The sequence below is a fragment of the Haliotis rubra genome, unplaced genomic scaffold, assembly GCF_003918875.1.
Source record: "Haliotis rubra isolate DU_JTF1 unplaced genomic scaffold, ASM391887v1 Scf234, whole genome shotgun sequence".
NCBI lineage: Eukaryota > Metazoa > Mollusca > Gastropoda > Lepetellida > Haliotidae > Haliotis > Haliotis rubra.
In genome coordinates this window covers 1080530-1107080 of record NW_025766381.1, presented here as the reverse complement: position 1 = coordinate 1107080, position 26551 = coordinate 1080530, and the positions used below count along the sequence as shown (strand labels likewise).

The 26551-nt window shown below is 39.3% G+C and overlaps 1 protein-coding gene across 1 annotated transcript; it reads right to left on the bottom strand.

Annotated features, from left to right (window-relative positions):
• Positions 1 to 209: 209 nt before the first annotated feature.
• Positions 210 to 25331, bottom strand: LOC124278280. The gene is made up of 4 exons (XM_046714006.1): positions 25125 to 25331; positions 17083 to 17231; positions 2880 to 4005; positions 210 to 2177 (listed from the first exon to the last, which is right to left on the bottom strand). The coding sequence occupies exons 1-4, from the start codon at positions 25177 to 25179 to the stop codon at positions 2038 to 2040; spliced, it is 1470 nt and encodes a 489-aa protein (XP_046569962.1). The 5' UTR covers positions 25180 to 25331; the 3' UTR covers positions 210 to 2037.
• Positions 25332 to 26551: the final 1220 nt, after the last annotated feature.

Below are 26551 nucleotides of genomic sequence, written 5' to 3'. Positions count from 1 at the left end.
CCAACTAAGGGATCAACAGCATGAGCATCGATCTACGCAATTGGGAACCAATGACATGTGTCAACCAAGTCAGCGAGCCTGACCACCCGATCCCGTCAGTCGCCTCTTACGACAAACATGGTTGACTGAAGGCACATTCTAACCCGGACCTTCACGGGTTGTTTGATTTGACAACTGACAAGTTGTCCATGACATTCATAAGAGTGAGCGAGTCCGTTATATTTTAATGTCAGCCATACAGTGACGAGAAAGGTTTTACATACATAATAAATACAAGTTGTTAAAACTCCATAAGAATAAGCAGACATACAACGTAAAAACATATATGTACAGCACACATGAAAATATATACAACAATTGTATAAAATGCAAACTTCAACACCACTTAACCGTAATCATGCAATAACAAATACATATAGGTTAGTTTGCACATGTGTCAGTTGACAGGCACACCTAGAACCATGTTACCGTGATTGAAGAAGAATTGCACTGTAAGTTGATTACAGTTATGTTTACAAACACTCCAGTACTGTAGCAAAACAAGTGAATATATAAAGTACATACATACATATAGGATCATACAAGATGCAAATGTAATTTATCAGAGTATAATATATGATAACTCAACTATTGTTTAAACACTCACACATAATGCAATTGAAATATATCAGTGGAAACGGGACAGCAACTATACTGAACAGCATTAAACACGCACCACCCATATAATACGAAATATCCCCGTCAAACTGAAATGTGCCCATGATATCTGAGCGTCGTCGGTGCATTTTAGTCAAATGTGTTTTTAATGTTGTTCAGTATATATACTGAAATCAGTTTTAACAAGGTTATTTGTTCTGGAATACATTACAAATAAAATATCAGCTATCACGTGTTTTGTTCTTTTTTATTACGCATCATTGCATTAAATATATTGGCTTTTCAGACGTAGTTAGGTTAAAAAATCACACAATATGAGTGAGTGAGTGAGTTAAGTTTTACGCCGCACTCAGTAATATTCCCGCTATATTGCGGCGGTCTGTAAATAATCGAGTCTGTACCAAACAATCTAGTGATCAACAGCATGAGTATCGATCTGCGGAATTGGGAACCGATGACGTGTCAACCAAGCCAGCGAGCCTGACCACCCGATCCCATTAGTCACACAATATGAAGTTTTAAAAGCTCACATCTGGTTTTATCATACATGTAGGTATGACCGCCTGTCAGAACATGTGTTATCTTCAGTCACATCACAGATGGAACAAAGCTGGGCCTCCAGTGGGGTGGCAGGTCCGCTGTTGTGGGAAATAACAGCTTTTCCAGAAATACTACGATTGTGATCACTAATAATATTGTTATAAGTGATTGAATGCACGAGTTTGTTGTTACATTGATGTCGTATATATGTAGACACAGTAACTTGAGGTCACACACACGTGTGATAGAAAATATATGTTCAGTCCTTGTGTTTGTTTTCAAGGAATAGAATGTGGGACGACCAACACAAATCTCTAGAGAGATACCAGTAAGTGGGCCCATATCTCTGTTTTCACTTTGATGCATATGTTTGTTGGTGATATCGAATGTAGTACTGCTTTACAACTACCACATATTTAATCAATATGAAACAATGAAATGAAACGTCGACATCAGAGGATGCTTCAATGCACAATGCACTTCTATCAGTAAAATGTGGTCCACATCTGATTTACTCAAGTAACCAGTTAGTAAGAGACCCACAATTCAGTAATATTGACTAAACGCCTTACAATAGCACAATGCGATCGTATTGATGGAAATGGTTCGCTAAATAGAATAACGTGTGCATTTTTATGATGAGAGACGGACGATAAATTTCATCGCTTTGTCAGAGCGATGTTGTTTTTTTCCGATACGAAACTAAACACCATAGCTCCAAGCTGTGTGCAGAGTTAGCTCCATTCATAACTCGAACCAATGGTTTCGTAATTCAATAAATGATTAGATACGTTTCCCTTTGTAAGAGGGCGTAGGCAAACAGCGATGACTGCAAATCACTCATTGTCTTTTGTTCTGTCTGCATTTGTAGATGCCCACAGCTACAACTACACACACTACTAAAACAGCTGCCACAACTGGCCCTATGATGATGGCTAAATTACCGAAGTCTTGATCATCCGGTTTTGTAGTTCCAGATTCTGAAAGACGAAAGAAAAACAAACAAGATGAGAACACCGATTCTGAAAGGAGAAAGTAAAATATGAGGACATGTTTTTAGACTGGCAAGCAGCAATGTTCCGGAAACATTATGGCCGTAATGAATTTTAGTCTGGATCCGACATTTAATACAAACAGTGATATCAGGAGCAACAACACATACCGTCCACAAGACATGACTCGAATCAACAAAGTGAGCGACATCTACAATGCTATTTGTTTATTTGTTAACTGCATCATATAAACAAAACAACTTGTTAGGGACCTGTTCAAACTGGAATGTGCCAGTTACAGATAAGCGGACATATACACATTAGAGTGAGTGAGTGAGTTTAGTTTTACCCTGCACTCAGCAATTTTCCATCTATATGACTGCGGTCTGTAAATAATCGATTCTGGACCAGACAATACAGTTATCAACATCATGAGCATCGATCTACACAATTGGAATACGATGACATGTGTCAACCAAGTCAGCGAGCTTGACCACCCGATCCCGTTAGTCGACAAGCATGCATTACTGAAGATCAATTTTAACCTGGATCTTCGAGGGTACAATACACATCATAAGAATAAACAGTGGTTATATAGGGGTATCCTAGTATTCCAATAAACACTGCGTGAAGGTTCGATGTAGCACACATTTTATGAATACTACTTCAAACAAACAGAACTGAACTCACCTGCACATGACATGTCATGATCTTGAGCAATCATCCACGAATTAGATTTCTGTGAGCTCAGGAAGAGAACCAAAATAAGCCGGCGATCTATCTTATAATGAATACTTGTTTTCCTCACTTGTACATTCAAGAACTTGCCAGTATCTACTTCTTTCAATTCATAGTCCGTGTTGATCTCTGCAGCAGATGGGAGCAAAATAAATCTGGCGACATCAGACGAGTTCAGAGGTAAACAAATTAGAAATTCCTTTCTGTCGATTCTGTCCGATTCTGTCCAAGCCAAAGGGAGAGTCTTTTCAAAGTTCAAAAATGCACGATCAAAACCTAAGTAACAGCCGCTCTTCTGTTTCAGGTAATATCCACTTCTACCGTGTATGGCAGCATTTTGGAGGGACCAAATTTCACTGTCGTTTCCGTCTGGGCACTTCAGTCCTGCGTCTTGTGACTCATCAACCTTGTCCCAGTCCATCACACCGTCCACAATAATTGATGATCGCTGTTTGCTGAAGAGAACTTGTTTAGATTCAGGATGGATGATGTAAATGTTGTTGAGATTTTGATTTCGGCCGAGATGAGCAAGTTGCAGAGGAGTGCATTCTTCGAAACGCTTATTTTGATCTGTCAGACGATTATCTAGTTGTTCCAACTGTACACGGCATAGGACTTCTCTGTCAATACAAGTGCCATTGTAGAGCTGGAAAGCATATACCTGCAGTCTCATCAGGGACTCTCTGTAGTTGTTTATTTGATTCAGAGTGTTTCTAAGGTTGTAAATAGTGGATGAGATTGTTTTTAATTTTGTGAGAGTAAACTGGATAAAGCTACACCCCAAACCCTCAGAGCGTTTCCCAGAAACTATGCTGTTCCCTACAATCAGCGAATGAAGCTCAACCAGCATCTCAGGAACCTTATTCAGGTTATTCTTCATGTTAGCTATTTCAGTCTGAAGTTGCAAATGTTGCCCAGTAGAGTTGGAAGCCAAGCTACCTAGATTATTTATTGCCGTAGTCACTGTCACAGCTTGGTGAAACAAAACCAAGAACTTTCTTTCAAGTTTTTCAGCTTCCTGAAGTGTGGATATATCCTTCAACTCTTCAATCGATATTTTGACGTCTTGAAGTTTTTTCTGCAACAAACATAAATGAATGTTGTAAGGAATAGAAATACTAATTATTAATTATGAATTATTAACTCTAAACCAAAGCAATTATCTCTTGATATCAAAGAAAATGGTCATGGGGTATCGACTTTATCATCCAAAACTGTGTTCCACAGGAGATATCGCTTGTATGAGATCAGATGATATCTCATATGAGATATCGTTTTGATAGTAGATTTTGCACAATGCCCAGACAATGCTATGACGTCAGAACTTGATGACGTCACAATGCTATGACACCGCTGCACTGCAAGTCTAATGGCAGTACTATGTACAGAGATGTACATTTTTTGATTGAAAACTAATGAAGAGTGATTTTTGATGAAAAAGAGAACCTCGCCCTCGTGTCTTCTGATATCAAATATGTCAACACTCGTTGATAAAAGTAAAGATATTCTCGGCAAGCCTCGGATATTTGTTACTTATCATTTCGTGGTGATATATTTGATATCAAAAGACACTCGGGTGAGATTTTCAATTTCACCGAGGTCAACTAACACATTTGAGGTTAGGTTAGGGTGTTGGAGTATTTCTGGATAGTAGTTGGTTGGTTGGTTGGTTTATACGAGCAATATACGAGCTATATGGCGGCGGTCTGTAAATAATCGAGTCTGGACCTGCCAATCCAGTGATCAACATCATGAGCATCGTTCTACGCAGTGAGCATTAGTCTAAGCCTCCCCACCCGATCCCGTAAGTCGCCTCTTACGAGAAGCATGGGTTATTGAAGATCAATATTCTAACCCGGACCTTCACGGGTTCCTTAAAAACAGAGAGAAGGCTGCCAGTCTAAGTAAACTTAGACTCAGTATTATTCGTTACACTGCTATGCTGTGTCTAACAAAACCTTGTGGAAGGTCGCGTCAGGTAACCTTTGAGCGACCTATGACCGTCCAACGAAAGGCGAGACGGCCGAACGGATTTTACCAATCAGACAACGGCTACTATTTAGGGTTCGGCGGGACTTACAAAATGGATTTTCTCTTCCCGGTCGCCAACACTGATCTCCCAACAAACGAAAATCCGCATAAAACACAAATATTTGACCTGCAGTATATACGCTTTTGGGTTTCTGTTGACATGGTAATCATTAGCTAATATTTCCGCAAGCTGACATGCTTGAATACTGACAAAACGCTATTTTCAGCGAATGTTTACTCACTGCTGTGGCGTGCATCACTAGGAACCGATCGTACGGAAAATAGCATTCGGAATCATTCGGGTGCAAACTTTTTCGAGGTAAAACTTCAAGAGGCATGTGCGAATGTCCACTTTCGCGATTAGGTAAGCTGTGTTCTGATTGGTCAATTGGAAAGGTTACCTGACGCGACCTTCTACTAGGTTTTGTTAGACTTTGTATAGCAGTGTAACGAATAATACTGAGGCTAAGTTTACTTAGACTGGAAGGCTGCTGAGATCCTTTGAGTCTTCATTCATGGTAGAGCTTGAAATTACATACAGAGAGAGATAATTCAAACAATATCAAATATAAACGGTGAATACAGTAAATAACTTTAACAATTAAATATTAGCAACACTTAACCTGTTAGACTGACTGACTGAGTTTGGTTTTACGCCGCTTTTAGCAATATTCCAGCAACATCACGGCGGGGGACACCAGAAATGGGTTTCACACATTGTGCCCATGTGGGGATTCGAACCCGGGTCTTCGGCGTGACGAGCCAACGCTTTAACCATTAGGCTACCCCACCGCCCCTTAACCTGTTAGAGAGGCATTTAGAAGTAGGAGCAGGAAGGAACTGAAGGATAACAATATCTAAGATCGTTATCAAGCAAGTGATGAACAGCATGAGGATACAATAGGGGATTAGGAGGCCTGACACAATAACAACACATGGGCTTTGTTAAAAGCGTTAAAAAGTTAAGCCTGCAATATACACATGGGGATAGTGAAGCCTGTAGTTTACATAAACGGGGGATTATCGGTGATGAGGATCATTAATGTAATTACCTTGGTTACGGTTGACTGGTGGCTAGAGTCTTTTGATGTTGATAGTTTCTTGGAGTTTCCCGAGTTTTAAGTCTATGAGGTTGGTTGTTAGGGTTGATGATCGTTTGTTTAGCCGTGAGTGAGCTCTGATGGCACAGATTCATTTGCTTTTTGCCATAGGCTTTTCACTGGAGACTATTGAGTCACGTGGAGGGTTGCCTTGCAAAGTTTGTGCAGAAGGATCTGGTAACGATTGTTGAGTAGGTTGTAGGTGCAAAAGAACCCGATGAGGTATCACGCAGAGCAAAATTACGTCTGAGGACATAGGGATTTAGGTAACTGGCATGGACCAAAGATTTATGTTCTTTGTTATCTGAACATCTAGTTTTGTTTGGACCAATATTCATAATTTATTAAGGACCTATCTGTCTATTTGTTGACTAATATACGTGTTGTCATGAGCAATATATTTTACTTTTGTTTCAAATTGTCAGTGAGCCGCCTACGACGCATCTTTGCATTATTACCAAGTGTTGGATTTTGTGTATGTTTAGTGTAAAATGAAAGGCTCGTTTTTCTTCCAAAAGGCATTTGATGTGGTGGGAAACCATTTGATTGGCATGTTGAGATACACAGGGGAACACATGGAAGAATATCAGCTCAGGTGGTCAGGCTTACAGAAAGATCTTAAGGCTTGTGCAATTGCACCGTTTTGCCATGCAACCTTTCCCATTGTCTGCGGTGGTATGATGGTGTGAAGTGGTGTTTAACCTGCCTAAAATGTTTCACAAATAGAAACATTAAAGAGCTTTGTTGCTGCTTCCACAGCATCTTGGGTGTGTAATGAAAACCCTTCAATCTACCTTGACCATGAGGCTACAGCTACAAGGACATACTCATGCCCATCCTTTGTTTAAGGTAGAGGCCCAAGGATATTTACACGTGGCCTGGAAAAGTTGTCTTGATAGGCATAGGAACAATTGGAGCTGGTTTGGAATGGACCCAACGTTTGTTTGTTTAACATTCATCACAAGATTTGATGTATGTTTCTGCATCTTGTTCTTTCATCAATATGGACTGGCTTGAGAATCAGTGTAATGAGAATGAATCTCACCATTCTCGAGATAGTCAATGACTGGCATTAAGATCTGGTGAATTGCGTTGTCTCTCTCCGTTTCCAGGACTGACTGACTGACTGAGTTTAGTTTTACGCCGCCTTTAGCAATATTCCAGCAATATCACGGCGGGGGACACCAGAAATGGGCTTAACACACTGTGCCCATGTGGGGAATCGAACCCGGGTCTTCGGCGTGACCATTTTCAGGAGTATAAGTGACAATGATTTCAAAGGTTGATCCTGATGGAATCTCATCTTGATAGCAGAATTCAGCAAACGGATCATAATTTAACTGGACATTGGATGAAGTGTATTTGCGATAAAGAGCATCAATTGTGTATTCAATCTGTATATGATTGTATAATGCATGTAACTCCAATGTATATTGGACAGAGGCCTGAAATACAATAAGCATCTTTTGACTTGGCTTTTTCACTTTTATTTGAGAGAGCATCAGCATTTGTATCAGCTGTACCTGGCCTATGTTAAGTCTCGAAGTGAAATTCCTGTAGCATGAGAGACCGTCTGCAAAAGGCGACCTCTTTCCTGTTTGATGCCCTTTAGCCATTAGAGACCATGATGCCTTCCAGTACAGCCAGACGCTCCAACTGAGGGATAACCCAATTTGTTTGCGATAATAGCTCTCAAGACCCTGAAAATGTCTTACACCATTGACATGTTGGGAGAAGGGATGCGTTTAACTTCTTCCTTTGATTTGTCAACTTTCACTACATCTTTGCTGAAGGTGGCTAAATATTATAATACTCCTTTGCTGCCAACCTTTATTTGCTTGGTTTTAAAGTATGACCGGCTTCTTTTAGTTTGCGAAAAGCACATTTGAGGTGCTCTTCAAATGTTCTGCTGTAGATAATATCATCTACATAAATTAAAGTAGTATAAAGTATAGCAGTATAAAAGGTTTCTTGGAAAGCAGCAGATGCACTTTTAGACCAAAAGGAATATGGTTAAATTAAGAAATGTCATCTTAGGCTGACTTATGTATTATTTCTGGATGAAGTGGTATCTGCCAAAACCTACTTGCACAATCAATAACAGAGTACGGCTTATCGTGATTTTCCCCAATAGCGCATATATGACATCTTCTAAACGTTGAAGAGGACAGAAAATCATTTTTGCTGTATTGAGCTTGTGATAATCGACTGCATATAGATAACTATTGTCAGATTTTTTGACCATGACTACTGGTGAATGGCAGTCAGAGTGACTTGGTTCTGTTATTCATGCATCTAACATGTTCTGAATTTGCTTGGCACATTCCTTTCTAACCAAAGATGATACGCGGTAGAAGTGTAGTCTAATAGGACAGGTATGCTCTGTCTCAATGTTATGCTGATGCAAAAGTTTTCCCAAGCTCGGACCATTCTTGGGCAAAATCTTATCAGTTTGTTGCTTTTGGGCCTCAATGAGATCTAAATCACTCAGGCCAAATGACAGATTGGAGCTTAGCTCAGAGGGCCTAGAATGGACGGAGGTGTTGACTGATGGGTGACCCTTGATTGGTTCAGATTTCCAGCGTACCAAGGTGAGTCAAAGAAGGAGGATGTGGTTACTGTTCGTTGACGAAGTAAAACAGGTTTATCAGCTGGATTGAGAAACCTCATGTATGGTCTACCATTGCCACTTTGTGTGAGACATTTGGTTCCTTGAACCTTAGAGTGCCTCTTGAATAGGAAATGGTTCCAGTAGCAATACTCAGCTGTTCCCACAACGGGAGATTTTAACAGGAATATCAGCCTGGGAATAGGGAGGAATTTGAACTGGTTTGGGTTGCGAGGTTTCACAAACACTGCATTTGCATCCACCAAGCCTAGGTGAAATAATCTATCCATGCAGGTAAACTGAACAGTTTCAGAGATCAATTGTGACATGGTTTGACTGCAAATCAAGAATGATGGCAAGATGCAAAAAACTGAAGACGTGAAAATCTTGAGAAAATGAGGCATAACCAATGTTGAGTGGGTGGGTTGAGTAGTGTGACTAAACCTAACACTGGGTAGCGTTCTCCGCCTACACCACTGGACTCTGACAGATGAGATTTCTGAAGTGAGATTCAGTCATATGTTCTTCAGAAAGTTCATATGATCACAACTGATTGTAGGTCAAATATCTATCAATGCTGTTTTTGCTTGACTAACATTAACCAGAATGGTGTTTTTTTTACATAAATGGACTACGAGAGATACTTGATGTTGATTAGGTTTGGCAGAGGATGGCATAGTAGGGGTAGGATGATTGGAAAGAGAGTCGGATATTTGGGGCGGTTTGCTGGGGTGCCTGATTCTAGATGGATGCCTGGAATCATGCACGTGTCCCTATGGGTTACTTGCCTTTGACAGAAAAACCTGATAACATAGAGATGTAAGATGATCTTTCTTCCTACAAAAAGGTTATCAATGATATGCCAGTGGGGATAGCAATTAGTATGAGAACAATACCCGCCACATCCTGAGCATCTTTATTTGTTGTTTCTGCTGGAACGACGGTTTTGCTCTTGCCTCAAGTCACGTGGCCTGTCCTGCGAGTGTTGACTAGGATAAGATGGCTGAAGACCTTGTCTGTAGCTGTAGACATGTTGTAGACCTCGTGATTGGAGCGCCTCTCCTTGTGGGCAGTCATTTTGGAGTGTCTCCTGCTGTGTAGACATCGCAGCTGACACAGGTCTCTGCTGGTTTTCCATCAGTGACATCACTAGTGGTCACTGCGTAGTGGCTAGGCCTGTGAGGTTGGTTTGATCTGGCTGCTGGACATTGAGATACGGCTTGGCTGCTTCCACTTCCACACACTTCTTCCAATAGTTTTGGGCTCTTTGATGTAGACCGACGGAAGCGGTCAGTCCATTCACAGCTATAGCAACTAATATGTCCTTTGGTATAGACGTCCCAGAAGCCGTCTGCTCCACTGCTGATTTATGGCCAGTACTAATAGATCAAATTTTCCTGATGGTTGAAATCTAGAACTAAAAGCTGGTTTGAGACTATTCCAGTCTGAAGTGATATTGTCACTTAAGGCAAGATGCCATTGTTTTGCTGGTCCTTCTAAGAGGAAGAAATAGACAAATAAAATAGACAAGCTCTGTTTTGGTTAGTACCTTGGAGGTTTACCTTGTTGTTAATGCTGATGTTGATGATGCTTATGATGATGCTGATGTTTACTTTTGTTTACGCCAATTTCTAATGTTCATGGCTAGGATTTCTGTGTGTTGCCAGTTGATGGTATGGTCAGGATTCTTAACTAAGTGTTCAGAAAGAGCTGATTTTAAGTCTGATTTGTTCACAGATGTGCTCGTTAATCCAAGTGGCAATAGGTCTGCCAGTCTCACCAATGTAAGTGTCACCACAGTTGCATTCCAATTTGTAGAATTCGATATAAGGGAGCCGGTGTTGCTTTTCAGTTTCCATTGTAAACTGAATACGTTGCTGTTGCTTGTTGAGCAAGCGGGTAGGGTCGTCATTGCTGTTCAGGATTGTGAAAGTGTCATCCACTTTTCTGAACCAGCATAGCGGTTGGATTGTCTATGTGGATAGGGCTGCTTGTTCAAAAAATTTCATGTAGATTTCGGTTATGAGGGGTGACAAGGGCGAGCCCAAGGGTAGACCATGGCTTTGGCGATATATTTGGTCTTGCCATGTGAAGTAAGACATTTCACAATAACGCGATGCAAGGTTGATTATGTTGTCTGTTGAAAGTTGGGTGTCAAGGTCATAAATGCTTGTTTCTAGTCTGGAGCCAAGTACTCTGCTGAGGCTTCTGCAAGTGGGATGTTTGTGCATAAATCCACCACATCATAACTTACCATGGTGCCACTTCTGTTGATATTCTTGAGTTTGTCTACAAATGATTATGAGTCATCAATGAAAGATTGGCCTTGTTTCCCCTTGGGGTGCTAATAGTCTGGCCAGATGTTGGCCACGATTGTAATGGTCTGATCCACGACAACACACTAGAATTCTGGTTTTCGCTGGTGATTTGTGTTCTTGACAGTTCCTCGGCCATATGGTGGCTGAGAGTTTATAGGGTTCAGTTTCTTGAAGATGATGTCATTTTGTAGTTTGTAGTTGTTTCTTATATTTACGTTCCAGTTTTGCAGTGGGGTCCTTGTCTAAAAGTTGGTAGGTGGTGCTATCACTGAGGGTGGTGTTGACTAATTGCAGGAACTTAGGTGTGTCCATAACAACAGCTGCCTTTCCTTTATCAGCTTCTACAATGGTAATTTCTGGGTCTTTGAGTAGTTCGGTGATGTCGTTACGTTCATCTCTGGTTTCGGATCTTGGGCTGAGTCTGCAGGAAGGAGGCAGTTTGATATCTTAAGTAGTCTATATTGCCGTTTGGTGCAAGCTGCTGAAGTCCACTTTCTATGCTCGTGATGAACCCGTCAGGTTTGGCTGATTTAGTGGATGGGATAAATTTGAGTCCTTTGGATAGCAGAGAGGTTTGAGCCTCACCCAGGGTCTTACTGCTCAACTTCACGACCGTTTTCTTCTTCTAATTGTCCAATTTGGTTTGAGCATTAGTTGAGGACTTCTGATGTAGCAAGATGTTGAATTTTGATGTATGTCGATGCTTGATATTTCCACCAAGGACACAGTTGCTGGGTTTGGTGAGGGTGGAGACTTTTTCAAAGAGGCTGGTGTCAAGGGCGGCTTCAAGGTTGGCAGTTGTTTTTAGCAAGTCGTTTTCAAGGATAGCTTTCTTGTGTCGGAGGTGTTGGACTTGGTGTTTGAGGATACGGGTGCTTGCTTGTTGTAGGATCTTATTGATGGCAGGAGATGGTGGTGAAACAGGGGATTTAAGTTTCAGTCCATTGGGAACAATATTGATGTCTCTGCATCGTAATAAGTAAGTGAGGTTGTTTTTAGTCTTCACATACTTACTGTTGATGTAAGAATGCAGGATGAGGAGCCGTACTGTTTCATCTCCATGTAGATGGCGGATCAGATGTTTGATAGGCGTTAAGAAGTTGGTAGGGTAATACAAGACACTTGATATGGATGTGCAACTTCTTTATTATTTATACACAACGTTTATGGGCTAATACTGGCCCCTTCATCAGGTGAATGACAGTCAATAGTTACAAAGGTATATTTATATAGTATGTACAGGAAGCCACAGAGTTGTTTTTACAAAGGTATTGTTATGGTCAATAAATTTGCTGTGACTAAAGGTTTAAGAGTCCCCTTTGAACCAGCAAAATAGAACACAGACAAGTAAAAATATTCGATAATGTATTGAACAAACAGTGATCAGGCTACAATGAATGACACTAAGGATTTCTAGTACAATGCAATTGAGTCTCAAATCTAAAATATTGGGTCACTAATATAAAATATTAACTCACCAGAGTCTTGACATTCACAGTGAGAACAGATATACTGATTGAAGGTTGTTTACAATGACAACATTTGAATAGACAAGCACGGTCAGTCTTGAATTGTTGAACAACTTGACGATGGCAGACAGATGTGTATAAATCCAGTCATGTGAAAAGTACTGTGTCGCACTACTCAACAACCAGCCTTTCTTTAGCTCTTACACAGCAAAGCTAGGCTCCATCATTATGCTCTCAGAACGCCATGGAACCACGTGACAAGACCCGGAAGTCAAAACAAAATAAAGCCATTCAAGGAAGGCAACTCTGAAGCGCTCTCAAGAAAGGCGTACCTCTAAAATAGAACATATTGAACATATGATGCGAGATGTGAGCCACAACCCACACTCAAAACTTTAAACATTGTGACCAATAATAACCATCACAATTAATCAATGTGATATTACAAATTACAACAACTCTCATAACAGTATGTATAGTATGTACATGAAACCACAGAGTTGTTTTTACAATAGATCAGTGAGAGCATTAAATTAAAATAGGGTATACATAATGTTTTTACAACATGTTTACATAGAGTGAATGACCATAGATTGTAGGTAGTAAAGGGTATACAGTGATATAAATTGGAATGTACAATAATAGAACATTAACAATTGGCGTAAACGAAAATTAATGGAAGAATAGGGACCAGGGTGTCTTCCGTCACAATGCCTGGTGCATTAACTAATTTCCAACAATGGTGTTTACCTAAACATGCTGTACATCCCAGGCGCTTAATTCTATTATTGTACTTCCCATTTTCTATCACTGTATACCCTTTACTGGCTTCCATCTATGGTCATTCACTCTGTGTAAACATGTTGTAAAAACATTATGTATACCCTATTTGGTGTCCTCCCATTACGCAGACAGGCAGTTCGCAAACCAACAACATTTACGGTTCAATGCACAGGTTAGCTACTGCCTGTTACCTACACATTATAATGGAATAGTCCAAATAAACACAAGAAAAAAATAACTGGAGCTAAAATATTTACTTTGAAAGATGGCTGAAAAGACATTTATTTTATTTTTGATTGCTACAATATAAAAACAGTTGATTTTCATAATCATTTGGGTTTAACCTTCTCGTCTAACGTGAGTCGGAGGCATCATATTGAAAACATTGCCAAAAGACATCTAGAATGATTGGAGCATTTCAGAAATTGAAGTCCCTACTAAATAGAACAACACCAGTTTTTTTGAGGATTTACTCCCACCTGTAGTAGGCAACCAGACAAGTTATTATAAAAAACCCAATAATTTAAGCCAACCATGTACAAGACTGAGGTACTCAACACCATCTTTTATTCCATCAGCAGTTAAAATGTGGAATGATTAGCTATTAGAAATTGCGACTCTGTGGCATCATTTAAATCTCATATCCATGTGGAAGAAACATGTGCACCTAAATACTATTCATATGCAATGAGGGAGTTAAATGTTTTGCACACAAGATTAAGATATATGGTGAGCAGACATGGGTTCAATTACTTTGAAATGTAATTAATTAAATTACAATTACTTTGATTTTCCTCAATTACAATTACAAATACAATTACACCTTAAATTAAAATGTAATTAATTAAATTACAATTACATTACCAATGTAATTAATTACATTACAACTTACTTTGTTAAAAAAACCAAAAAACAAACAAAAACAAAACAAATATATTTCTGTATTCCTTTAATCAACAAGATATCGATGTTGGTAAGCAGTGGTCACTAAATCCAATTCATATTTTTGTCATCAAAAAGTGAAATGCAAAATTAGATTATATCTACAATGTACACTGTTTGATCAAATTTGTATTTTGCTTATTTCTTTGGGCTTATTATCAAATACACACCTCTATCATCTCTTGTTGCAAAAAACACTTTGTCCACCACTTTTACCTTAGGTGTACTGTATCATGACATCATTACAGGCCTACCTTACAATATACATATGTAATCAGCATGTCTCTCTATCTGAAAATAATCCACATTAAACTACTAAAGGATTTGTCAACTTGGATTTATGGCTTATTACCTTTATGATTATAAAAAATAGGACTACAGTTCAGTAAGATTTTGAATATCATATCCTATGAGAAATTAACAAAGAGGCCATTTTGATAGGAACTTGACTAATAGTACTGTTAATCCCCCATTTCCTCAAATACAGACCTTCATTCAGTCATGCGTTACTGATTCCCATTGTTTCACAAATGTGCAGATGGTGATAGTTACAAAGGCTTAGACATTCAAATCTCTTTCAAAACTTAACACCTGCTAGAGTATATACCAACAACAAGCATCTTATTCAAAAACACTGCTTTGTCCTCCTTATTGTACAGAATATAATTGCAAGGGTTGCCTGATGACCACCAAAGTAAAAAAGTGAGATGTAATTTGATGTAGTTGAAAAAGTAATTGGAAAATTCAATTAGATTGAGATATTCATTAATCAAATTACAATTACAAATTACATTTTAAACATTCAATTACAAATTACATGCAATTACATAGATTTTTGTAATTAATTACATTCAATTACAATTACAAATTACAATTACCCCATGTCTGATGGTGAGTACACTTAATTATGATTTATTTAGAATAAATATAAATAAAATTACGCATCATGTCAATGTGGCCATGGATGTGAGAATGCTTTTCATTACTTCCTTGAATGTCCATTGTATACTATTCAAAGACAAAAAATGTTACAATCTTTAGAAAGTATTGTTAGAAATTAGATCACTGATGCAGGTCTCTCAGTTACTGAAAATCAGAATGTTTTCAAATAGGTACATATCTGTATCTCTCAAACAAAACATTTCCTCACTTAAATTCTATTGTACATATCCTATTATTGGGAGAAGGCTTTTCAAAGTTGGATAACTTAACTCTTTTCTTAATTGAATATAATATGTTTCAATCATTTCAGTTCTATTTACACACAATCAAACTTCTCAGTAACGGACCTGTTTCAGGCTCACCCTACTCTACTCACTAGACTGTGGACTGAAACATTATACCCATAGGTGTTACCCTAATTAACCTTTCCAGTTCTGTGCCTGTCAACTGACTGTCTGTCAAATGGGTCTGTCAAATGTGAAATAACCCCCCTATTTTAACTTAATGCTCTCACTAATCAATTGTAAAAATAACCATGTGGCTTCATTTACACACTATACATACCTTTGTAAAAACAACTCTGGGGCTTCCTGTACATACTATATATATATACCTTTGTAACTATTGACTGACATTCACCTTAGCCCATAAACTTGTGTAAATAATAAAGAAGTTGCACATCCATATCAAGTGTGTTGTATTATATTGCGATCCGTTAAGAACAACACTCTTATGAAAGTGAGATGCCTCCAGATGATCTCGAGTGGTATTGGAGATGGCTCTGATTAATGTAGACCGGCGTGATGAATCCGAGTGTAATATGTCTGATGTATAGTGTCGTGAGGCATGATCTTGGGATGTCTCCTAGGTTAATTGACTGGCGATATGAAGGACATAAACAACGATGATTTAAATCTTCACGGCGTTGACAAGACAGTGGTTGGATTTTGAGCTGGTGCAAGCATTGTCATCCTTATGGCGTCCAAAATATACTATCCAAAAAGAAACGCATAGGCATTTTGTATTTTTAAAAATCTATTAATTACCTATTGTGTTCGAACAATCGTCAAAATATGTAACAAAAGTGCATCGTAACATGATTTTACACAATTGCACAAGTACAAAATCCACTTTACCTGAAAATGTTGATTTTGATGAGATTTCTTACAAGGATTAACAAACATCACACAACGCAACAGAAATTACCTTCCAGTGGAAATTGTGAAGCAAAGAGCATGCACTGTCTGGCTATAAACATCCAGATTACTTTCGGAAATAGGCATTCGTTTTGAAGGATTTTCTAGGTCAAATCCCTTTGCCACGGAACATCGCCATTGAAAGAATGCACGCAGGTGATCGTCTGTTGCCAGGCCTCTGAATGTTAGTCTGAGCACGATATCACGGCTTGCAGCTCGTTACAACCAAACACGGTATAACAAATGACCGTCTCCGTACAGGCAGACCTCGAGTCACAGTCACCACTGCAGCCCAAGATCTGTACATCCGGGTAAAACATATGTGTGATCGTACTGTCACGGGTGAAGGCACAACAGCCGGGGTACTGGGGTGTAGGGGTAGTGGCATGTAGGGGTTATGGGATACAACCCCAGCCAGAGTTCCAGGACTTCGGAGGATATCCGGTCAAACTGTACGGAACAGGTTGAGAGAGATTGGACAGAGAGCCAGGAGATCAGACGTCGGGACCCTGATACGTCGTCACCATCGCGCTCAAAGTCTCCGTTATCTAAAATTATCCACTTGGTTGTATAGATATTTCCTTCTTCTAAACTGATGTAAAAATCATGTACTAAAGTCTGTTTGTGGACGAGTTATTGAACTTTCAATGGAGAACCTTCGAAAAATGTCTGTGATTGAAACTAACACAAGGGGTAGACCACGTTAAGATAAAACAATTATACTACTATATACTAATAGTAATATAACATACAATGCCATTCTTACCTCAATTCTTGATAGTGAGCTGACAATTCTTCCCAGATCATCATTGGCAGAGGAATCTCCAGGTGTTAACTCGTTTAGGAGTTGGTCGAAGGCAAAGGACAGCAGTTCTTCAGCAAGAAACTTGAGAACGAGTGTAAGTGATGGATTACCTGGTATAGAAACACCATATATAGCAATCATATAACTGATCATACGAATCATATTTTCCTAAAACAGTAGTGGATCATGAGCTATAGATGATGCATCAACCAAGACAGCCAGTTAGACCCCTGATCCTGCCAGTGTCTTCTTACAACAAGCATGGGTTGCTGAAAACCATTTCCAACTCGGATCTTGATGGGTACATGTATTGTTAAGAGTATTTTTGTCAAGTAGCTGTTTGTGTTTTCTGATTGAGTATGTTTTATAGTATTTATAATAAGACCATGTGCTACTGGCTTCGTCTACAACAACCATGTGTATATGACTTTGAACAGATTTTATTTTTCCCCATTGAAATACAGATGTGGATCTCAGTGAATTTAGTCTGTTATCGGCCAAAGTTATTACTCATTCATACGATCGTTCAAAAATACTGTTATTATTGGATGGCATGTCAGTCTAATTAGTCACGGTCTTATTTATTGGCAAAGTCATTTACATAAGCATAAACGTAAAGGACTAAGCACAGACACCTGTGGTACTCTGACTTTCAGGACTCTTGGTTTGGATCTTAAGAGATTTACAATCACACTATTGCTACGGTTTCTTATGATATCAGTTGGCCTTAAACTATACATACCTAATTTATACACATGCTCACTGTTCCTTACACGAGGGGCGCTGGGGTAGCCTAGTGGTTAAAGCGTTTTTTGCTCGTAACGCCGAAGACCCGGGTTCGCTTCCCAACCTGGGCACAATGTATGAAACCCATTTCTGGTGTCCCCCACCCTGATGTTGATGGAATATTGCATCCCCAAAACTAAAATTCAATTCAAGCAAATCCGAAATATACACATTTATTATAAAGTACATCAAACTTCAAACTTTCCAAGTTTTCCTTCAAAATTCATATATATAGCTTTTTATATTTAACAGTAACAAAGTGCAACACTTTCCCTACCTCGACACTTATGAACAAAATCACAAGTAGAATACACAGTTGCACTACCTACATAATCTCCTATCAGAATGAACTTAAAGATCACATGCAACCAAAAAATCAAACATAATTAAAACACAATTATCACTTATTCATGACATATAATATACATTGCTGGTTACGAAAAAATATATAAACAAAATTATAAGCGTACAATCGCAAATCGAAAGTGCAAAATTGTGTACTTCGGTTTACTTCCCAAGAAACGAAGCAGCCGGGATACCGAACCCAGTCAGAGCGGGTGGGTGTGCACTCAAGTGTAACGGCTGGTTCATTTGCAGATGCCTTCACGGCTAATTGTGTGTATATATATAGAGAGATGTTGGATTTTGTAAATACATGCTCATTTTTTGTGTATAACATTTTGCAATCAACAGACATCATAACATGTCATGTGTTCAAGTATCACACCTGCCTGTCTGTGTAATTACATAATGTGACAGAGACCGAACTCGGGCCATAAATCAATGCATTTTGTTTATGGTGTATAGCCTGATTGGTGTTAAGTTCAAATTGCATGTGGTCAGTGATAGCAGCTGTGTATTGAATATTGTCATTAGCAGACAGGCAGGCAGACACACAGGTGTCAATAAAACAAGACATTGAGTTTTGTCTGTGACAACGACATATCTATATCACAGTTAGAAATTCTGTCAACGCTAAATAATGACATTGCTTTTAAGTATCGAACTGAGAAAGTGTCTCGGTAAGAAGAACGTGTGGTGAAATAGACAAATGAAATTATATAAACAGTTAATTTACTGTCATAACATATAAAAAAGCCTGTGAGATATCAACAAAACATTAGAAAAATAGCTCAAACCAAAGCCTTCACCGAGTATTCACCGGACACCCCGCTTCCAAGCTGCGCGAACCTATTTACTTGCGCACGTGCTATGAGCGCAGCCCAGCTGTTGAAACCCGTTTTCCCAAGAAAAGTCTGGGGAAAATTAGTGAAACGTTTGAACTCCGATTTCGCCCGGTTTTTTTCATCGCGTTATTTTTCATCTTTATAAGTTGAATTTGCATTTTTGACGATTTGTTTCGGTATGTCCATACCGAAAGGTATCAGAATCTGCAAAGTTGTGTTTTACGTTGCATGTGACCTTTAACAAACATAACAATGATAACTGGAGCAATTGCAATATCACAGAAGACATTCAGTACATATTCACATGTCCTCTCTACCATCAACACGTAGTATAAAACAGGTCAAACAAGTATACATTTCCATCCTAACAGGCATAAAAATCAATCTAAAACCCTTTTAGCCCACAACAGCACTTTAAACCATCTCTACCTTCATTAGAAAGGCTACGCTCCATCGACAAACTTTAGATACCATATATAAATATATGTCCAACTACCAGCATTTCTCTTTTCAGCAAGGGTTGTCTTCTACGACGTCAGCCCTTTAAATTCACATTTTCCAGACTATACAATACCATGTTCACTCATCCATACATAAACACTCACTTTCAATGTCACATTCACCTTTCTCCCTGTCAACACAGTCGCCATATTGCCACCACGCCTCTCATTTTCAGTCAAACCGTCACACAGTATTAAAACATTTTTCACCTTTTTTGTTTATCGTATTTTAAATTTTTACTGATTCATCCCTCTACAGACCCACATATATAGTTAGATTTATGCATCTGTATAAACAATATTTTCAACACAATCTCTTCCCGCAAGACTTGCTATGTGTTATATAAATATACTCTGCAAAAAAAGAAACGCACAGGTGATAATGAAATTTAAAATTAACTTTATTTTATTTCTATGCAAACAAAACCCGGTTACTTTAACCAAACATAATGTATACTTGTTCATATCCATTAAGTATCGCTCAAACACACCATTTCATGAAATATTGTTGTTTGATGATGGTTTTTGAAAATATCATGAAATTTTCACGTGTAAATGACACTTCGAACGATATGCACGTGAACGTTGCTTCACCTATGCACCAGTGTGTAGGGTATATGAGGAAGGCAGTTTAACGTGTTCAATTCACTTTCAACGCCAGTTTACTGACGAATTCAACATGCCACGACTTAGCGAAGCTGACCGGAACATCGCCATCGGACGTCTTGAGGCTGGCGAATCTCAGTCATCAGTTGCAAGACACTTCAACGTGCATCACACAACAATTTCCCGTTTATGGAGGCGCTACAATCAACTGGGCTCGACCCGCGACCGACCTCGGAGTGGTAGACCACGGGTAACCAATGCTGCACAGGACCGCTACATCCGGGTGTTCCATTTACGTAACCGGGCCGTCCCAGCAACACAAACAGCAGAGAACGTCCCAGGTCTTCGCCGCGTCTCCGCCCAGACCATCAGAAATCGCCTCAGACAGCACGGGATACGCCCTCGACGACCTCACGTAGGATGCACACTACGACCTCATCATCGCCTGGCACGTGTTCGATGGTGCAGGAACGTCCAGAGATGGAATTGGAGACATTGGCAGCGAATTTGGTTCAGCGACGAATCTCGTTTCCAACTTCAAAGACACGATGGTAGGACGAGGGTCTATAGACGGAGAAACGAACGTTACGCCCGTAATTGTGTAGTTGAAGCGGACAGATTTGGAGGGGGAAGTGTGATGGTATGGGGGGCCATTTCTTACAACGGGAGAAGTGACTTGGTGCACGTCCGTGGTAACCTGACTGCAATTCGTTACAGGGATGAAATTCTGCAACGTCATCTTTTACCTGTCATCAACCCTCAACGTCACGTTTTCCAACAGGACAACGCCAGACCGCACGTGGCTCGCATCACGATGGACTACCTGACGAATCAGAACATCACAGTTCTTCCCTGGCCTTCAAAATCCCCCGATTTGAACCCAATAGAGCATTTGTGGGACCAGCTTGGGAAACGCGTTCGACGTCGTCAGCCTCAACCCCAAACGTTGCAACAACTGTCTCAAGCCTTGCAGGAGGAATGGAGGAGGATCCCCCAAGCACGGATTCAAAGACTGATCATGTCCATGGACAGGAGGTGCCAAGCTGTGTTGCAAGCTCGAGGTGGTCACAACAGGTACTGACCTCCACGCCATCTGTACGCCCGGGTGCAATGGTTTCAGAGACAAATGATAGCTGCATGTTGTAAAGCTGACTCTTGACAACATCCATGTGAAATTTTACGTTCGTGCGATCATTAGTTAAAGTTTTATTTGGAAACAAAATAAAGTGTTTACATTCCTGAGTTTTCACCTGTGCGTTTCTTTTTTTGCAGAGTAATATATACATGAACATAAATATATGCCCTTCTAGCCCCGGACAAATTCTGTCTTGTGCGGAGGTTTTATTTGCAAGTAAACAATTTATTAGATGTTGATTTTCTTTTCTTACTGTGTTGTTAATCTCTGTCTCTGTACAAAATGTGAAATCTGGCGTTGCTGTATTTATATCGTAAGCAAGAGCCTGAAACATTTTCATTATCAGTTATAACATTGTCTTGACTTTGTCCGTGTCATCGGAGTTTTTCACAACATAGACAAAACCTTTTTAATTATATGACTTGTTTTAGATATATAGTTCTGACAGCACTTCATCGAGATTTAAATAAACATTCATTTTCGTGACACTTCATATTATTCACTTTGTTAATGTGGTTTTTATATGCAAGAATGTCGTTTGCCTTATTTCTTTTCCTAACTTTCTTTTTTAATGAATATATCGTCTCCTGACTTATCTTCATTGGCTGAAATCATGCCAAGGGTTGTCGTTTGGGTGAATGGTTCCTATTCTAGTTGAATTTATATTTTCACATATTTATTAAGGTATGTATGAACATGTTTCAACGCATTTGAATGTTGACTAAATAATTTATTCCAGTTAGTGTTTTAAAAAAAAGTATCAAGTCACCAACAATAGCAGGAAATACCCAGGGCATGTCAGTGCTATCATCTGAGCGAGACAAAAACACTTGTTGGAACTGTAAACATTGCATCATCAAGCTGAAGTTGAGATAAGCCTACTTGAGTCCATATCGATTCGTTTTGCATATGCTCTAAATTCTAATTCACGTCTTCGTTTAAAATATAGGTAGCTTATTTACATATATTATAACACTGCCTCCGAACATATTTCTGTCTTTTCGTACAGGTTTCTAAAATAATTCCATTTTAAGTCTTCATGTTTAATACTGTCATCTGGGTGTGTCCCGACCAAATACATGACATAATGCGATAGACATTCACACAATCAAATACGTTCTAGCATCTGAGTTGAATATAGACGGAGACAGGTACGTTTTGTCACGGTTCGGTGGTTCGGGATTAAGGTGCACTTCTCACATAAAGTATGCAACAATAACAAAGTGCTTGTGGTTTGACAAAGCGATGCAAACACTCACTTTAAACTCTACATTTCACGTAAATTAAACCACATAATGATAAAATTCGTTTAGAAAAGTTGACATGAATTAAGTAGTACATGTTTCAATAATACTGAGTTTTCTGTGAAGCGTGGGTTCTTTTGACACATTATTCTATCATTACCCATTTGGGACTACCTCCGTGGCGTAGTGGTTAGAGCGTCCGCCCGGAGAGCGGAAGGTCGCGGGTTCGATCCCCGACCGCGTCATACCAAAAAGACGTTAAAATATGGTACTTGTTGGTTCCTGCCTGGCGCTCGGCATTCATGGGTACAGCAATGACTGGTCGGCTCGGAGTCAGTATAATGTGTCTGAGTGGGGTATTCATGCTTCACTGGTATGGTATGGTATCTCAGTGGGCAAGCACTATAAAACCAGCTTAAGTCTAGTACAAGGCTAGTACACATACATCCGTCGTCATATGAGCGATATATTCTCAAGCACCACGTTAAACCCAATTCCACCGACACCACATTACCCATTTGGGAATATCTATCTATCTGTCTATCTGTCTATCTGTCTGTCTGTCTGTCTGTCTGTGTCGTGTGTGTGTTTGTATGGATGTATATATATGAATATAGTTATGGGTGCGTTGTTTTGGGATCTGGGATGCAGGCATTGACAATATAACTGCAAGAACAAATATTTGTAGATTTAACAAACCCGGCAATGTGCGTAGGCCTTGACAGAGAACATAGGTAAGAACAGTTAGTCATCACGAAACTGTGTACATATGAAAGCTGTTGGATAGAGGTGACAAACGTATGCGTATATATGAGTTCTAGTACATGACGTAACTAACTGTAATAGTACATGCATTGTTTGCCTGGAGGTGTGTGGAAAGGTGACAGTAGGTAGTATTAAAGACATACTTGTAAATGTACTTTGGTGAATCCAAAATTATCACTGTCAGAGAGCAGCCATACATGTCAGAATGCAATGTAAGTTCCAGTAACATCAGTGATAGGTGTTCAAATAAAACTCGCAATGATTCACTCTGATAAAACTCTCAAGTTGTTCCTGAACGTAGAGGTACAACTTGGTCGTCGTATGTCTATGAGGAGGACACTTGTTTTGCTTTTAAGTCCAGGGTCAGTTTGAACAGTTTACTTCGATGCTTTTAAGTCATCGCCTCTATAGAATGAACTGCTTTTGTGTCTCAAATTCTTCTGTTTGAAATTGCGTTGTTCCTCTGATTGTAACTGACGAATTTTAAGAGATGTCTGTTCCTAGCCCTATTTTCCTTACAGACTCGATGGCATCTTGTCTGATGATGTGAGTTTGTGAGGATCTCCATTACTAATGCCTTTGTGTCCACGTCCTTGGACTCTGGTAGTCCATACATTTGAGTTGCTTCTACTGTACAGTTGAAAAGCATCAGTTCATGTCGAAAATCAGCCTTGTCTCAAAACTGTATCTATGGCAAGACCTTACATTACTACGGAAGTACGGAAGCGTCCTAGTGCCACAGTCAGAATTTTTTTATCCGTACATTACATCTGTTTCAATAACATTCAATTTTCGAACATAACTCACGCAGACTTGGGGTTGATTTCTGCTGAGGTTAGCTGTGACAATGTCAGCGGAAGTATCAGTAATATTTTGTCTAGCTGCAAATTTGCTGATGCGGCTTAAAGCAACACTAACTCACTCACTCACACACTCAATAATATAGTTAAATATTGTTGATAGATCAGATAGATCTGCTGATTAGCAGACACATTCGTGGAAGGTCTCCCTGTGAAGGATTTGAATTTTGGTTTTCAATTTACCAGTTCAGTTTCCGGGTTTTCAGCAATGTGTTTAGGTGTACTGGCTCCAAACGTAAAGACCCACTGCCATCTGTATGGTATACTTTACCAGTTGCCTCGGTCATTTCGGTAGTGGGGACTTTGTGAGTGACCCTGAGAAAGCTTTCGTTTCTCATCCCGCTTATGTATCGAGCTGATTCTCAGGGGCCATAAGGTAAATACCAAACCACCGGTATCTATCATATAGATCTTTCATTCCTGGGAAAATGTTTGTTCGTTTTCGTATACTTATGTTTTAGCAAGGACTTGGATTTACGAGATCGATTTGTGAGATCGATCGCACATGCAATCAGCTTAGGCCGCCATCTTTGTTTATAATTTTATCGAGAGAATTTAGTTGTGCTAGACTATCAGTTTTTCAGCAGAAGAAATATAAAGGATGAGGACTATTTTTATGGATATACAACTTCTTTATTCTGTATAGGCGACGTTTCGACATAGATTCCAATGTCAAGCAAGTGATGACACATTAAAATATATGTCGAAACGTCGCCTATACAGAATAAAGAACTTGTATATCCATAGAAATAGTCCTCATCCTTCATCTACCCAACTTCTAGAATGCCAATCAAAGAAGTCAGAAGAAATATAACTGTGACACATACTGACATTATAACTTGTCATTTGACAGTGGGCAATACACTGTAATATATCAATAATCGTTAAATATGAACAAGATGCGAATTATACAACATTACCTGGCTTAGGTAATCCTATCAAAAGTATCAGAGAATACAACGTCGCGAGTTTCATATCGATGCTGGCTCAGGTCACTATGTCGAAATAAGAGCACCCAGTTGCCCTGACAGATGGGTAAAGAGAGCTTTTCTCAAACACCTCTGTATTACATCATCGGACGAACACACCCCGGTGTAAGCTGCGCTGCACAGCTGCACTGCACAGCTACTTCTCGGATTCATCAACCGTGACGAGAACACAGAAGGATGTCAATGTCATACCGTAAAGATCGTAAGGATCAGGATATCTTTTAGCTGGATAACGGGATAACGACGTATTAACGTATAATATATATATATATATATATATATATATATATATATATACCACCTACAGATGATGTTGCTTTTTTGCTTTTTGTCTTTGTTGAACGCCGCACTCAGCAATATTCCAGCTATATGACTGCGGTCTGTAAATAATTGGGTCTGGACCAGACAATCCAATGATTAACATGATGAGCTTCTATCTACGCAACTTGCGTTTATTGACATTGACTATGTCCTGACCACCTGATTCCGTTAATGGCCTCAAACGACAAGCATGTGTTGCTGAAGATCAATGTTAACCCGGATCTTCACAGGTATGCACGACCGATGTCTCAAGTGTAACAAACTTGGATATGGTACGAAATAAAGTCATGTGTCAGGCTTAGGTTTACGAGGTTATGTATAAGAGAACATAAGGTGCTTGTTTAAGGAAACCATCACATATTATATTAAACAACATTAATTATTATACAGGATATTCAACTGTCATAACCAAGATATACACAATTTCTTGAGAACGATTAAAGCATCTCTTCTTGCCATTGTCATTGGTGTGGGACCAGTGTGCGAAATAATTTCCAAATTTTGCTAGCCAGTCGGGCTAGCTATGCCTGAAAGTTACTAGACCACAAAATAATTCACTAGTCCGAAATATGAAACTAAACAAAAGATTACAAAAATAGATGAGAATACGAAATTGTCGGCATGACACAGGTTTCATCATTAGGTTGCTAATATGATGAACATGTTTCTCATGCCATAATCGTTCATGATTTAAAAGTGTATTATAACTTAACAAGTAGAGAGTGATATATTTACAAAATGACCCCATGAAAATTCACTAGCCAGCCGGACCAGTGACTGTGGAGATTTACTGGCCCGACTGGATGTATATTAGCCACGGTCTAGCGGGCCGGTTCACTCTCATTTAGCCAGAGTCTAACCAAAAACGTCTTGTTAAGACAAAATTGCACTATGGCTAGGTAAGAGATGCGAGCCAGGTAATTAGCATTAGCCACTGAAGCGTGAGCCTTTGTTTAAGGGCTATAGTCTATATCTACAATGAGACACAATTTAAGAAGTATGCAAATGTGTGTGCGTTTGTTTGTATTATGAAAATT